We start from the raw sequence: 17,490 nt of genomic DNA on the forward strand, positions 1-17,490 counted from the left end.
TATATATATAAATATTTTACTAACAAAATGCGTAAATGAAGTGGAAGTCAGGATTATTTGTTTATGTACAAGGACACCTGCAAGAACTTCTTGGCATCTGAAAATTGGTCTTTTTAAAAAGGTACACATATAGTCTTATTTCTAGTGCCAGAACAAAATATTACAATTAAATTTGAAGTGTTATGGTTAAATTTATTTCTTGTCCTATTAAAAGCAAAACTGAGAACACATTTGCAGTATAGCATGAGATCACAGGTCTCCTAGAGACTAATAAAATGACATGCTATTGTATATCTAATACAGATAATCTTCATGCTCTTCTATAACATAAACCTGCGTATCTGTTAGATTTTTATTTTTATCACTGTAAGAAATGGGTTTTGGCAAGTGTCTTCAATTTACAGAAAATTCTGGACATCTAGTACATATACTTTTTTTTTTAATTTCTGATTTTTTGAGATGGTTTATTTTAAGAACCAAGTTCATATATACTATATTAAGACAGATCAAAACTCAGCATTTATCTTCAGTTACTCAACTTTTCTACTTAATAGAGTATGATCTTGATAACCTGAAAAATAAGGTCTTAGTTTCCATAAAATAAACAAACAAAAAAGATACAGCAACAACAGGTTTGTCATCTGAATTCAACTACAGCCCTTCCTTCCTCCCCTGGTTTTCTTGAAGGACAAAGTGACAATACTCAAAAAACAACACTTACTAGAGTAAAAAAGGAAGAAAAAAAAGCAAGCAAGCAACATTCTTTTTTTTTTTAATATATATATATATATATTATTAAGCAGTGAGGACTGTATATGAGGCTTTCATAACTTCACTAGGGAAATTAGTCTGGCTTTGCTGTATATTAGCAGCTGTAGATAAAGATGTAGTCTGCACTTCACAAAGGCATTTCACATTGTGGCTTAATCAACGCCAGTATGATCTGACATTTAAGATGACTATTTTTAGCTGTTGCCTCCCCTGTATGAACTTGATGCCATGCATAAGAGTATTTACTGCAAATATAGTTTTTATTACATTCCATTAGCTGCCCTCTCAACTGTTAAGTGCTTTCTCACTGGCCACGGAAGACAAATTTGAAATGTTTGCTGTGATGCAAATGCAGCAGCTGTAGCCCCAGCTTTGCTGAGTTAGACAGACGCACCATTTTATCTACAGAACTTGTGATGATAACCAAAATTGAAAGCATCTCTATCACATACCAGCAGGTTCTGTAAGGAGTAACAGGAAAAAGACAGGACACTGGGGAAGATCCAACTGTGAGTTTGAAAAGGGACAAATGAAAGCTGTCACCAAAGCAAGGAGACAGGCTGGCAGCAGGAAGGAGTGCTCACTGCCCAACACACGGGAAGGGATAGGAGGCATTTTCACTCCATTTTGGTGGACCTCGTGGAATGTCTGTAGTCCCTGAAATAAGTGGCTAAAAGCATGTGTGAAACGTGTATAAATATTGCTGCCACACAACCAGTCGTTGGCTGAACTCCCTCCCCGATGACCCAGCGGGGGAGGACAGAAGGGCAGCATGCAGGGCACAGACACTGGCGCACCCTCTCTGTGAGGCTTGACAAAGGCCGGATGCAGGCGAGAAGCATGGGAGCAACGTGCACCCGTTACCTAATGAAACTGGCAGGACTTGAAGGCATCCTCAGGTTCAGCCTGAGCCTGGGATTTCAATGGTTTCAGTCTCCATCTCAAAGTTATTTCTAAATTCTCTCAGCCGTTTATGGCATCCCGAAAGCATGAAAAGCAGAAAGTCACCTCTCTAAAACTGACCGCATTTCAGCGGAAGCAGACAAAAGAGACCGGAAACTTGACTTTTAGAGTCCTAGGAATCTCGTGTGCTTACATTTGAAAACAAAATTATTTTCATTTTAGAAAGCTACCTCCAATACAAATGAATATTCGTAGTGAGAGTATTTGATTTGTACTATCCATATATAAATCAAGAAATGTCTTGTAGGAAATAACAATACAATGCAAATAAACAACAAGGAATAGCCATGGTTATTTCTTCAGTTATAGTTCGCAAAAGCTAGATATAAGGGAGAACGTTGTTGGCTTTTCCCCTTTCCTTTCCTGAGTGAAAGCATCATAGCCTAAAGAACATGAAACTTATACCAAAGGAGATATTCTAAAACCTTTTCTGTTTTGTGTTTGCATAGTAGAAGCACTCTTCTCTTGAGAAACTCAGCACCAATACCAACCAACTTCTTGACAGCTGGCTACTCTGTTTGGAGTCACGCTTGGGATAGTGAAATCCAGGTTAACCACTTATACTGACCAACTTGAACAGCCCAGAGAGTCCAGAGAGGTGCTCTTATACCAGCAGCTTTTTTTTTTTTTTTTTTTTTAAATACTCTGTATATAACATAGAAGAATATAAATAAGTGTTCAGGATAGACATCTAAGCTGGTATTTTCTTATTTTCACTAATTAACTTGATGCAAAATTATTTCTCCACACATACTTTCTTTTTCAGACATACTTTTTTGCAAGAATAAAAGTGATATGATTGTGAAAGAAATTTACATCTGACAGAATCAAATTACACATAGAAAGATTTTTCATTACTCTCCTGTTTTAAACCATTTAAATAATTGATTAAATTATCTGGCCAAGCCAACAAGGTATTATTTCAAGCCAAGAATGTTATTTACTGAAAACAAACAGTCCAGAATAACAGCCTGAGTCCAGTTTCCTCATGCTATAAGACAGAATCTTGCCTGTTTGTAACCTTGAACTGCACACTGGTCTTTAGACTCCACACTACATCCGATGCTAATTTGTCAGGGCATAAATAGACAACATGAAAAACAACAAACAAGTTGGTTTTTACAGATTACTCTTTTGCAGTTACGGACAGACATGCATCCTGTAAAATATTATACATATGCTGGAAATTTTTGAATAGAGGCTTCCTGACCTTCACTCTTTTCAAGTATTTAAAGAATCTGTAATTTGTTCTAAATTATCTGACATCCTACATCAACAAATGTATCATTCTGCTGCTTCCTGTTGTTGTAGAATTTAAGTATTTATTTAAGTACAATTAAAAAAGTGTACTTGACAAACGATTAACCGTCTTCTGTATTGCATGAAATCGAAATATTGTCACTAACATCTTCAGACTTTTTTAAAGAGTTATAAACACAAGATTTGGATTTTATATTCAACTCAACTAGTTGAATACATTATTATGCCAATATGCCACTCTTGAATTACTGTACACAAGAAAAAGCTTAACAGACAAAATAATCCATAATTTAGCCAGACTAATCCAGGAAATGGGTCTACAAAGACTGCAGAGCCTCTCTGAAAGGACAGCAGAGATTGCATAGCACAAGTTCTGTGCCAGGCAGCGTCACTCTCTAAAGGTAACTGGCAAACAAAATAAAGAAAAACTACAAAACTCTTTTCATTTTTATTTTTAGAAGTAACTGCAAAGCACTGCTAATGAATGAATTACATGCTTAGCTAATAAGTAAGTGGCAGCAATTGTACTCAATACTCATATAGGTAATCCTTGCCAAAATGCATTTGTTCACCCAATCAAAAAATTAGACCTTATCTACAATCAACTACAAACAGTTTTTAAAGAAGTGTTATGTCATTCAGTTCAGCACCAATTTACATTTAGCAAATTATGCTGTTCTCTTAGAGTAGGACTGCACTCCATACTACATGATTAAATGACAGCCAGACTTGCTCGCAAATGGGGAGCAACCTAGCTGTACCAGCACAGGGTTTTGTGAGGGTTAATTTATCCTACTGTCTGGCTGGGTAACACGGAAAATGTGTGTCAGACAAGTGCCCCAAGAGATTAATTTATTTGGACTTTGTCAGACTAAGGAGGAAGAGAAGCAGTTTCAAAAGCACAGAGCCTTCAGCTAAAACTCCCTCAAAGAATGGAACACTTCACAAAAAGTTTTCTTACTCATTTCTAAGCACACAGAAGCAAACAGTGGGTGTGACACACAGTACCAAAATCAAAACACATTTTTAGAAAGAAAGTTTGGATTTTGGAATGGAAGCGAAGGTAATTTAGTATCCAAACCACAAATGTTGCATGTTCTTTATAAAAAGCAGAGCAAGACAAAGACTTCTCTGCAAAGCAGTCTTCACGGAGGGTGGGAAACGGGAAGGCACAGGAGGAACATACAGAAAGATTATGGTATAAATACCAAAAAGGCCAACTGATCATTCAACACTGTATCGAAGAGACTGAAAATGGGTATAACAAAAAGGCCTTTTCAGCTGACACATAAATATTCCTACCACTATTGCTCCCTCCAAGTCTAACAAAATTGTGTTCTGTCTACACGGATATAAGCAAATGGTTGCCATCCAAACTCAAATATTATGCAAGCATGAGAAAACAGGGCTCAAACCTGGGGAGACACATAGCTATGTCTGTCATTTGCATGTTGATAACACTTTGTTATTATCAATTTCATTAAGTCCCTCTGCAGACCTGCTTAAAAGAGGAACAAATGCCCCTTGGATTTCTTGAGCCTTCAAACACAAATCTGACTATACACTGAGCAAGCATGAGCTGCATATATATATTTTTTTTTTTCCAGAAGTGACGATGCAGCTAAAGACAATTAATGACAAAATATTTAGAGAACAAGGTCTTCATCTCTGAAAGACAGAAGTGCAAAACCATTTCATATGCATAGTTTTAAAGCTATACATAACCAAAACAAGACTTAAGATAAGCTCAAGATTTATGGCAGTGTTGAGTAGTTTTCTCAATAAAGCAGAACAGACAATGGAAGGTAAAACAGGTAAAATAACCAGGAAGGTAAAATAATGCTTGAAGCATATATTGAAAGTATTCACTTTGCAGAGAGGTAAATGCCAAATTTATATGACAAATCATTTTGAATTGTACAAATGTAACCCATATTACCAATGAAGGTTTGCAACTGATTGTATGCCTGATTGTCTGTCTCATATAGACAGATTTAATAGGTGCTGGGTTTCTATTTCATTATTTTTATTTTACCGAACACATACCAAAACCAATTCCTATAAAGAATAAATGCCAACAGAATGTCAGTCAAAGCAGGTTTGCATAGAAAATTAAACTTAGAGCTGTTAAGGGGAAGGTATTATTTAAGGTTTCTTTCACCTACAGGGAAGGTAGCAAAGAATATTTCTCTAATATGAAGCTGTTAACTAGTAAATTAGAACTTTTTTTTTCTTTCACTGACTGTTCATATATGCATACATTATCATTTGAGTAATATTCTGTTTTGCTGAAATATGATTTAATTCATTTTCACGTCTCATCTTCTGCTTGCTTACTTATCTAGTAAGATACCTAAAACAGAAAGCTATTTGGTTTTGACATTTATCCCATACATACCTAGCCCCGACAAAGATGCAAGTAGAGGTACACAGTAACCCTGTACGAACCTAACATCAGTGTACAGAATTTCTTTATTACTCTCACAGGCCCAGACTCAACGAACCAAAACACACTGAAAGAATTTTGTAAAAGAATTTTGAGTGGACTAGGATAACAGACACACACTAATGAACTAAAATGTTGTCTGAATCCCCTAAATAGAGGAGAAGTATCCATTTACTCCATTGGGAGCAAATGGATACCCATAATTTGACTGTATTCATTTAAAACAAAAATGTCTTTTGACAAAACAAAGCAGAGAGCAAGCAATAATACCTTGAAGATCCTTAGAAAGAAAATATCTAAGAATGAGAAGAGTATTGTCATTCCTGAACTGTACACAGGAAAAATGGTCAAGGATACATAAGAAACTGCAAACATATCTGTTTCCTGTCTAAGGACTACAAAGTCTTTCTCAAGGGACAAAACTACTGCAGCCTTACAGTAATGGAATCAAAGAAATGCAAAGACAGCAAGACCAGAGGTGGCTGATCAGGATGTTCTCTTAAAGCCATCTTCAGACACTGCTGGTTGATACCCATGAAGCATAAAACCACAGGTAGTCTTGTTAAGAAAAAGAAAACTGCAGAACACTATAACAAGGAAAAGTGAATAAGTCTCTTTAGTTTCTTAAGTATCTGGATTTTCTGCAAAATGTTTAGAAATAAAAAAAACAACACAAACTTTGTGAAATCCTCTGAGATTTTCCAACCTCCTGCGATACCGATATCTCAGCACAAATGACAACTAAATAGCTAGCAATTCTTCAGCAGTAAACAAGGGATGAATGTTCTTGTTAGTCTTAAGTGTATTCATCACATGTGCTATAAATCTATGCACACACCAGTTTAGGATAGTTAACTAGACTGTATTCTGGTGCATGACACGTCTGCTCCTTACGTTCTAGCAGAATGAAGGAAACTTCATAGCATGTGCAACTCCCCTTGCCAAAACAACAGTGAAAAGTATGATGTGTGGGATGCACACTGATCTATTTGAAAGAAACCTGCAGGTATCAGGAGCTATGTTGCAAAATTGTCTGTGTGGGGAGGCAAAAAAAAGCAAACACTGATCAGCCTGGGTCCTCAAGAAGAGAGTATCAGACAGACGAGAAGGTTTTGTGTTACAGCATGGGGCTTCACAATAGCTAGATATAAAGAACTATGTACTGCTAAACAATTTGAAAGATTTTAGAATTGGGTAACAATACATCCACCACAGAGAGTAAGAAGCAGCAGAAAGAGAAACGTTTGCTCATCCTGCTATGTTCTTCCTCAACAGAAACATATGAAATTAGAGAGCTTACATGCCCTGATACATACCACTGAGGAAAGAACTGCAATCCTTTAACACACCAGTGCCTTAATGTTTGATAAGTATGGCAAACATTTTCTTTTTTATAAAGTATTTTCACAGTACAGCATGAAAAGCTCGGTTTGTATTTCCATTTTAATTAAACTAAACTATACTGGATGAAAATACATTCCTGTAGTTAACTATTTTCCTGATGGCAACTGTCAGAAGTTAAAATAATCAACCACTGCTTTCTTTTATCGTAGTTGATATTAAAAAATCATTAAATTCAGTAAGACTTGTGAAAAGGCAAATTTTCTTACTATACAAATGAATGTAAGTGTTGTTTTTCTTACATCATAATCATCAACTAGTGACTTAACTTAGATTTAGTTTCACGTTTGTTTTCATTTTGCACTAGCAGCTGGTTATCTGGCAATCAAAAGACCTGATGTGGTGGTGATGTTGAGTAAATTAATGAACGAAGGAATGAGGAAGTAACTGAAAAAGTAAAAAAGACTTATCACCTATTAGGTTTTATTTCTATACGATGTCAAAAATATAACTAGATTTAAAAACAGTATGTTGAAAAAGAAATTGAGCCTGTAACCATGCCAGGATAACAGAAACGAATGCAGGTATGAAGGCATGCAGAGCTATCATTGTTATCAACCAGAGTGATACTCAGTGGAGTTAAGAACTTAAATAGTTTCAGAAGAGTCTTACTGAATCGATATTATACAAATATATATAGATATAATATATAAACATATATATACACATATATATATAATACTGATATCTACATATTTCAGATTTAAATATACCATGTACTTATTAAAAAAAACACAACTGTATTAGCAAAAGTTTAAGCATGATATTACAAGAAAAAATATATGGAATGAAATTCCTCTAGAATTGCTTTTTTTCTCTCCTTTTTAGTACAAGTATTACCACTAAATTTTTGAAATTTAAATATCTTATCATTTTAAGTGCTATAAAATTTGCTATGCAATAATGAAAAAAACTATTTCTGCATTCATATCAGTAAAAATAGAAAGACAAGTAATCTGTTCTGAGTACGATCTGTTTCAGTTTCTTCTATAAGCAAAAATAAGCTTCTTTTACCTGTATAACTATTTGTTTATTTATTAGACCTTTGCTTTTTGGAATTTACATTTTTCTAATCTCTGGGAAACCTTTATCTGTTTTCATTTTTCATTTTTCCAGGAGGCATCTTCTAAAGTTCTACTCTCAGTAGAAAAAATGTTAGTTACTCTCTTCTCATATACCTCAAAGGACATTTTCATTTAACAATTAAAAATACCACTTCATTGTTATAGAACAAAAAGTAATATTGAATTGTACTATTTTTCATATTGGAAAAGCTTCTTAAAAACAGCTTATTAAATACAGGCACTTAAATATATAGTATGGGGTTTCTTTAACAGTAGTATTTACTTATGCTAGCTATCTTTTGTGAAGTTTGTACTTTGCTTAACATGAACTACTGCATTTTTCATCTCACTAAAAATCCATCAGTAATACAAGGCTGGACTGCATAAAACGTAAGTGTGCATCTTACTCCATGTGATCTGTGGTTCTGCTAAACAGCAAACACTACAGGAAATGTCGGTCCCTGCCACCCAATACATTTTGGAGCCCTCTCCCCTGCTGGCTGGCATTGTGGCACCAGTGCCACGCTAGTGGACAACATAGACATCTACCATCTCATTAATAGACAATGAGAAATAGTCAAGTATTTTAAAGACATGAACCATTTTGAAATGCAGTATTACGATCATTGTTTTTCCAGCTAATCCGTGTTGATGAAATAATTTTTAGGTGTAATGATCCAGCTACAGGCCTGGCTTTTGTCACATTATTCCCATAGATTATTATTATTAATTTTTCCAATAAAAAAGAACATATGATTTAAAATGTCAAAGAGTGACGTTCCTTATTATGAAGCTTAAAACAGTTGGGGATGTTTTTCCCACTTGTAGCTTAATGCTAAGTAAAAATAAAATTTCCAGATATGCTGCAAGCTTAGTAATATAGGGAGGATCATCCTCTGACACACTATCCTGCCAAGCAGAAAAAGCATGATGAGACTACTATTGCACAATATTTCTCAAAATAAATGTTGAAATTACTTTTGTATCTATTCATAGTGGTAAATTTTGTCTTGCTGCCCATCTTTCTCAAAGAAAGAGCTATTTTTAAAAAGGTGATTTAATCAGTTCACAAATGTTTTTCTAACTACTCCTCATTTTTCTATTAATAATTTAAATAGGATTAAATGACTTGTACCAGAAGAGAAATAACTGAACATATCGTTACTTGACAAACAGCCTAGTCAATATTTGTGTCCTGAACACAGGCACTTGATGGAATCACAGCTGTCACTAAACTACTGTCCAACACCCTGCTGGACAACAGAAGTCAAATGCTTTTGCCCAGGTCAGTAGAGACAAACATGCATTTACATGTAGCTTGTTTCTTTGTTTGTTTTATTCCACAACCTTTGCATACAGATATAACTCTTTTCCAGTAAATCCAACCAGAAATTTCACATTAACAAACCTTAGTCTCTAGAGAAACATAACAATCCTTTCAAAGAGATACACCATCTACATGTGAAAGGAACTAGGGCTATTCAGTAAAGTGACATACACTAAGTAAGTGGAAACATTTTTTAATTTCTGTCCTTAGAAGATACAAGGTGAATCTTCTATTGTGCTATATTCTCAGATACTCAGACTCAAAAAACTCCGACATCAGCTGGGAACTAATGTTCCCACTCTACAGAATTCTAAAAGATTCTGTCCTCCACAAGACCATCAGAGAGGTTTCTCCTAAAAGATCTGAAAGTGTTGTAAATCAAAAAATGATGCCACAACAGAAAAGATGGGGTACTGGGATAATTTGGGAATAATTTTTTTTTTCTTCCTCCTAGGAACTTGATTCATCTCCTCAGAGAAACAGGATGTAAGCCTGTAGATTCTCTGTGTGATGATGTGCCAGGTTTTATAATCACATAGTTTCCTCTATCTCTCTCTTCTTCAGGCCAAATGAAGTGTCTCTACCCAGTACTGTGAGTAATGAGCAAGCTTTCTTGCAATTTCTCCCTCTCTCTCCATCTCCTGCTGATTTTTATATCCTTCTTTCATATCCAGTATGTGCAGCATACTTGGAAAGGGTACCAGGTACATATATGCTTACTGACTCTTATACTCCTTACAAGCCACCATAAAGCAAGAAAGACTGGACCTCCAAAATTTAGTGCAACTTAGGATAAGAAAAGAAAGCAGTAAAAATATAGAAATCAGACTGTTTACAGCAAGTATGCTAATGGACAATGGGAAAAGAAGAGATGGTAGACAAAGAGTAAGTCAGAGGTGTAGACACATCCGTGTAGACATTTATTCATTAATAAAATGTCCTTAATAAAATTGACTTACATCCCATGTGTCTGAAAGTGATTTTCAATTCTCATATGAAAGTGTTGTTATTCAGTTTTATACATGAGTGGAATTTATAAAGCTCACTCTGCACACAAGCTTACTAAGAATTCAAGAGGAAGAGATGGTCCTCTTGGTTTCCTCTTCCATATTTACATTCCCACTCTCCCTCCACACAGGTTCTCTCTATAAATCTGATGGATACAATGACTTTTCAGATTGCCTTTGTTGTTTGTCTCAGACCAATCCTGCGACATAAAACACAACCCAAGTTTGCCACACAATAGACAAGTGTCAGATGTTAGCTAATCTAAGCACTGGCTAAAAGTCTTGCTTTCTTTGACATTTTCAGAACTGTGAATTTACAGTAACCTTCAGTAGAATTGCCCAAAATAAACTGCCTTAACTTAGGTACCTCATACCATACTTACAGAATAAGCACACCATACCACATGACATACCATACAATACTTATGTTGCCTCATGCCCTACTTTACATTTTCACAAAAGAGACAATGTTGTTGGGCCTTTCCACGTTTGAACCATGGCCTGTAGTATGTTCTGGGTAATATCAATGACATAATAACCCAAGTAAAACCTGACTGTGGTCAGGATAATTAGCATCTATAATACATTAGCTGCATTTTTTAATTTAAACCACTATCAAAAAAAATAATATTCCATTTGGGATAATATTCTTTTAGGAAGGATACAATTAAACATTACCAGTAGTAGGTGACATTGTACTTATTAGATCTGATACCGCTTCCTGTGACATAAGTTTTAATGGCTCTGTGATCTGAAATTTTCTGTTGCCTGGATTTTCTACTGCCAAACGACTAGACCTTAAAACTAGCTGGAGTAGGAAACACAAGTTACTACTGTGTTGACAAGAATAATTTCTCCGTGGATGCTCAGCAAGAGTTATTACACAAAACTATCATTTCTCCAATATTTTTGAAGCATTCAAGAACATGGCTTCAAGAAATAAACACTTCTGTTTTTCTCTTTCATGTGGTGACCAGAGTGCAGCTAGTTTTCAAAATCCAATCACTTAGATGTATTTTCTGTGGCTTACAAAAATGCATACTTGCTGAGAATTTGGGCCATAGTCCCCCAGTCTCTTTCATGCCTAAGTAAGGTTTAAGATTTGAAAGCAGTCTCTTAAAGAAGAAAGATGATCTGGCTACATTGGAGTATTTTAAGTATCTACATTAAATTTGGTTCCCATTACAAAGGATCTGTTTACAATTGCTTACTGTACACTAAACTCTCTATTATGACTGACTGGGGAAAGCAGTAGGAGCTTACCAGCCCTTTTTCAAACAATATATACTAGACTTTGTCTTTAAAAATAGTAGTTCTACGAATGAGACTGGAAGAAGATTTTCACTGTTTTATTTCCCAGAAGGAAGGCAATTTCCTCAACATGAGTCTAGCAACAAAATTTGCTATACAATTTATCTGCTTTAACTCCTAGTCCTCATCATGTTCTGAGACAGAACGATCATCAGCCTGAAAAAAAAAATCCTCTCCAGATAGCAGAAAGGATATTCTTTTGCCTTAATAAGAGAATGTTAATGGCTTGAATATTACCTCAGTATGTCATTTTCTGCAAACTATTTATTTAATTATTTAACGATTCTTATTTCAGCTATCTTTCCAGCCAAATTTCACGCCAGGTTTTAATGCAAATTGTATCCTTAAGCACATTGTTTCTCTTTTTGTAGAATATATGAAAGAGAACTCTCTCTCTCTCTCCCCCCCACAGGATGCTTTTTCAAGTTCTCAGACTTCTCTTGCTTTTCTGCACTATTCTAGCTGGTAAACTGGTAAAACAGTTAGCATCTGTCCTTGTTTTCCATTTATGAGAAGAATGGTCAGCAACATATATTCTGAGGCCACTTAAGACTAACCATGAGGCTCACAGATTCAGAGAAAAGACTATTGATTTTGCCCTTAACCCATTGCTCCCACAAGTTTGTGCTTCCAAGCCACTTCAGAAGCCCAGGAAAAGAAGACTAACACAGATTGTTAAAATTCAACGAGAGGCATGAGATTAGTGTTGAGGTACCCAGGTCATAGTTACATGAAGTTGTTCCTGTAATGAACAAGTAAGCATTCGCTGAGGATTGTGTTACATCTTCTTCATAAAAGATATGGAACAATAGATGATAACAGAATAACATGAATTCCATGTAGTTACCAATATAACTATATACTATCTTTTATATGAGCTTTTCCAGTTACAATAGTTTATTAACCTGCTTGGTTCTGTCCAGTTCGTACGATAACCAAGGGGTGGGGAATCTTTTTCCATGAATGTCATTGTAACCGAAAAGCCTGCTCACAGAACATTTGCAGACAGCAGATAACATTGCAGATATTTTACCACAAGCAGGAAGTACAAAAAGTTTATAATAATGTCTGATTAGGGGGATAAAAGCGCTATTAGTCATTCTTTCATTCCCCCCCAAAAAATTAATATTTACCATGTAGCTTTCTTGGCGCATGATTTGAGCTGAATGAGAACAGAAAATAATTCACTCTGTAGTTTAATTTATTTTTTTTTTTAAGTCAGGCCTAGACATACCCAGTTGCTGAAAGAGAAGAGCCACGCTGGTGCCTGTAACAGGAAGACTATCATGTAGAGGAGTCTGTATCAGTTGTCGGTCTCCAGCTCCCAAAGAAAACAATTTCTGTAGAAAGAATTTTTTTAATTGAGTATAAATTTATTTTATACAGAATAAATACACTGTTGTCATACAGATAAGTGATTCATTCTGCAAAAATTCCGTATACAGAATCTTAAAATCAGTACCAATAACTGAACTGACCAACGTAGATCTGAAACATCATTTGAGGACAATTGTATGTCTCTTTGTATGTATAGCCTGATAGTGCCATCCTTGCATGTCCATTGAATTAGACAGTCTTAATCTATGTGCCTCTTGAAGACCTGCAAGTTTGTTGACACAACCACTTTCCTTGGTAGCCTATTCCAATGCTGTGCAACCCTTCCAGTAAAGAAATTTCTCCTAATGTCCAACCTAAAAGTTTTGCAGTTGATCATTTCAGCATTGGACATATGAACAATCTTGGAGGTCCTCAAGGTCTTCTGGAGATAGACAACAAAAGAGTGTTCCTGTTCTAAGATACATAATTCAGATTTATCACTGTAAGCACAAAGCTTAAGAAAGAAAACAGAAAAACTGATTTTCTGGTTAAAATGAAACTTTGAAAGTAAGAAATTAAAGTTACAAGTGAAATACCATTTCATCTGAAGAAAGAAAGCAGAAGGCAGAATAGCCAGAGGAGCATGCACTTTCCCTCCCTCTTCTAGCAGTTGGAAAAGACACTGTTGAAAGCCCCGTTTATGGATGGGGCTATAGGAGAACAGGATAGAAGGAAGAGCTAGAAATTCAAGTGGACCACCAGAATGTGTAATTTGAGGTTCAAATACCACTGAAAATGGGGGCTCCTGACAAGATACAATCTAATTACTTCCCTTCAAAACTGAAACTTAGGATGCAAAACAACAGAGACATGGTTTCCTGGAGAGCATTCAAGTAGATCTTGATTAAGCTAAGAGGAGATTTTGCCTCTTTTCGAGCTAAGAGAAATACCAAAGTAAACAGGGCTATGGGTTTAAAAAAAAAAAAAAAAAAAAAAAAAAAAAGAATTTGTGATTTGTAGGATTTCAAGAATACATAGGTTGGGTATAAAGTGTGAGAAAATGCGTATGAAATCTATCCTCAAATATTGCCAGCTGCATTCTTGATTTCCAGGTATGTTTCATGATAAGGACTGTAATGCTACAGCATAATGTAAGGACCAAGCAAATAAGACCCAACGGAAACCTAAAAATATATAGGAATAATTTATTTAAAGTAAATCAACAAACAAACCTGACTATTTGCTCGCAGAAAGAAGTGTATTTACTGACAAACTTTTTTCATATTTTTGAATGCATGGGTTACCAGGAATATTTAACTAATTCTGAAAAAAAAACATGTCCAAGTAATTTTTTAATTTTTTTTTTTTTTAAGCATTTCCCAAAGGAAAGTCGATTGGAATCCTGAACTGCAACATGGAAAAGTCACAGGTAAATGAACTAAAGGAAAGGACATGTCAAAAATTGCAAAGGAAAAAAAAAATAAAAATCCATAGCAAGCACAAATACTCCTGAACACACATTATTATTAAAAACTAAACTTACATGAACTGCTTGATTTGTTACTGTGCCTTGTAAAAAGCCAACTCAGTGACAAAATTAACCCTTTGACCTTATCCTGGAATGGAATTTTTGCTGTCTTTAGAAGACAGGCCACAGGGAAAGCACTCACAGGCCACAGGGAAAGCACTCAGCTGAACTATGATCTTTTTTCAACAAAAATATTTAAAGAATTTATTTTTTGTTTTCTTCATAAATTAAATTAACTGGAAAAATATCCCCCCACACCTTTTTTTTTTTTTTTTTTATTTTCTTTTCTTTTATTTCCATTTACCTGAGACCCTCCAGAAGCAGGGACAAGGCATGAACAAAGATTTGCAATCAGAGTCTCCAGTGACACATTCAGGCTGTCCACATACACAGTATAGATCAGTCCCAGGCATGCCTAGAAAGACACAAAAAATATGTTAGCCTGCTATGCAGGAAGGGCACACATCAGATTAGTTAAAGATATATGTATATAATTTTTTTAAAAGTGTCTTAATAGATAATGTAGTGAAGTACATTCCAATCTAAGACAAAGTTGCTATCAAAGCAACTGCTCATTAAAAAAATTAACTTGGCTACTTAAAAGTGATGTATGTGTTGGCAGGTGCAGATATCCTCTTTTGTAAAGGAAATTCATTATTTAATTGAGTTTGTTCAATTATATAAAAAGTGCTTTACTACTAATTACTTTTAAGAATGATAAAATCATAGTTTTGTCTGCACTTTGAGCTCTCTGGACCTAAACCTGACTGGTTTCCAGAGTAAAACACTGATGCGCTAATGAGCTAGCATCAAGAATCAACAATTCTGTACATTGTTTAACTTGCATTCTTTATTTTATTATTTCGATACAAACATATTTTTAGAATGAACAGCATATTAACATTTCAGTATTTGCTTTGCATGGATTCAGTTTTGATTGAGAAATCACGGTACAGCTTTATCATTTTAATTTAATGTAAGATAATTTAACTTTATGTTCCAAAAAGCCTTTGAATAAAAGGAAATAACTATGTCCCACAACATCCTCTTGGTGCCTTTTAACTGCTATAATTTTGGTAATTCCGTAAATATCTTAGGAACTCTCTTCTTAGACAAAATTCCAACAGTACCCTTTCATATAACACATAGTTAAGCTGAGAAACTCCTTGCCATGGGATGTTGTAAAATCAAGAGTTAAGAAATTGGACAAATTATATGAAAACCCATACAATTGACACCTCTGGTTCAGGATGTCATTAAACTAATTCACACAGGACTAGGAAAGTATTCTGTGGAATTATTTCTACAGCCTACCATTTTTTTTACACGTTTGGCACTGCATTTGCTAAGCGATACTAGCAGACAAAATACTGAGTTATGTGGATTGTTAGTCTGAGTTGGTACAATCATTCTTCATGTTCAATGACAACTTACTGTTGAATGATTTTCCTCCCTTGATCTGTAAACTGAAGTATATTTCTTTCTGTTAATATATATTAGCTTAATAAAAATTTAAGCTCTTAATTTCTCCCACAAACTCTATCTCATCAGCTGAAAGCGATCCAAGATCCTAAATCTCCGTTATGAATCTTAATTCTATCTGGAAGAAGCTCTGACATGTTTACCTTATAAATGAAAGAAAACTAGGATTCCACTATTGACTTATCACTATATATTTAATCAATTATCATTAATGTGTTATTTTTACTTAAGTTAATTTTTGTCTTAATAATTTACTTCAATATATAGTAATCTGAGCCCAGAAAAATCTCTATTTTGTCTTCTACATAGATTTAAGAGTACTTGGAGTGTTAAAAAAAAAAAAAAAAAAAAAAAAGCACTGCTTTAACCTGTAGGGGCTATTTACTATCATAAACATTGAATTTTATCTAGTTCAATCTAAGCTCTGCTTTTGCTGTTAAATTCCCAAATCAGTCCTGAGATGCTTTAAATCAGAGTACTGTGACTGCTATTCATTAAAAACAGATTTGTCTGCTGACAGAGATTATAAATAGCAATGGTAAATTCTTTACCCTGAAAATTTCTGGATAATCTAGTCTGGACACCAACACCAAACTTTTAGGAGCAAATACTTCAGCAGGCGGAATTAAACCAGACTCCTCTTCACCTTCGGTTTCTTTTGTTCCCTTGAAAACAGAAACATTTCAATTAATAAGCCATCTCTAGGTAAAATTTTAGCATTCTTGTAAGTCTACATTTCTCAGGATTTCAAATAGACTTAACCAGAAAAGAAGTGTATGCCTTGTTTGAAACTAGTAATGAAGTCAACTAAGAGGAGATCATTCCAATGGTTACCTGAACTTTCTAAAACCTTCTAGATGTAGTTAAACCTGCTGAAACTCATCTATAAAGCCATGCACTGGTGTAAATAAAATTTACAGACAAAGAGTTTTGAGACAAAGAATACAGATATGTATATCTGGATCTACATAGTCATCTCCAGCCTGATCCAACAAATTTGGAATTTCTTCACAAGAAAAGTAGTTCAAATTTCTCAATAAATTTCTCAATTTCTCAAACTTAAGAACCACTATGTTTCCGGTTAGAAAAAAACAGAATGGCACAATGCAGATAAACTTGCAGTTGTTCATGGTATTGTGCAACTTACTATAACCTCCTTGCCAGCACTTATTTTTCAGTCACAAATACTTTATTATTAACTCTTAGCCAAAACGAAAGATGTCACTAATTATTCTAATTTCTGAAATTCCTCACATTCTTTGACAAATTCATTAACTGAGTTTCAAATGACAGACAGTATGCTCGTTCCAATTTTTGCATGTAATTCTCTCCACTCCTACACCACCCACCAAATTTCCAAGTGTATTATTTGTTCCTCCAAACGAGCATTCTTTTAAGCAAAAATCACTGTCCTATCTTAATTGGGAACACGAGAAAAATGACTTCCCTTTCCATCTGACAACATGAAATATCGGCCTTCTATTTCTATCATGTTCCTGGTCAGCACTTTAGTTTATTAAAAATAAACAAATAAATAAATAAATCCAACTTTGCTTTTCTACTAAAAGAAAGAAACCTGATAAAATTGTCTGAAATGCCAGGAATGCTGTGAA

General features: G+C 34.8%; 1 protein-coding gene across 5 annotated transcripts in view; it reads right to left on the minus strand.

Moving 5' to 3' along the window:
- The window catches only part of SBF2 (SET binding factor 2), a 253,227-nt gene that overhangs the window by 120,045 nt on the left and 115,692 nt on the right, over window positions 1-17,490 (minus strand). For all 5 annotated transcript variants that reach the window (XM_082761347.1, XM_082761346.1, XM_082761349.1 and 2 more), the window contains 3 exons: window positions 16,429-16,542; window positions 14,700-14,810; window positions 12,785-12,890 (listed from right to left, as the gene is read on the minus strand). In XM_082761347.1, the coding sequence (XP_082617473.1) occupies window positions 12,785-12,890; window positions 14,700-14,810; window positions 16,429-16,542 (331 nt within the window). The remainder of the gene's footprint in view (window positions 1-12,784; window positions 12,891-14,699; window positions 14,811-16,428; window positions 16,543-17,490) is intronic.

The sequence above is a fragment of the Aythya marila genome (assembly GCF_965140915.1).
Source record: "Aythya marila genome assembly, chromosome: 5".
NCBI lineage: Eukaryota > Metazoa > Chordata > Aves > Anseriformes > Anatidae > Aythya > Aythya marila.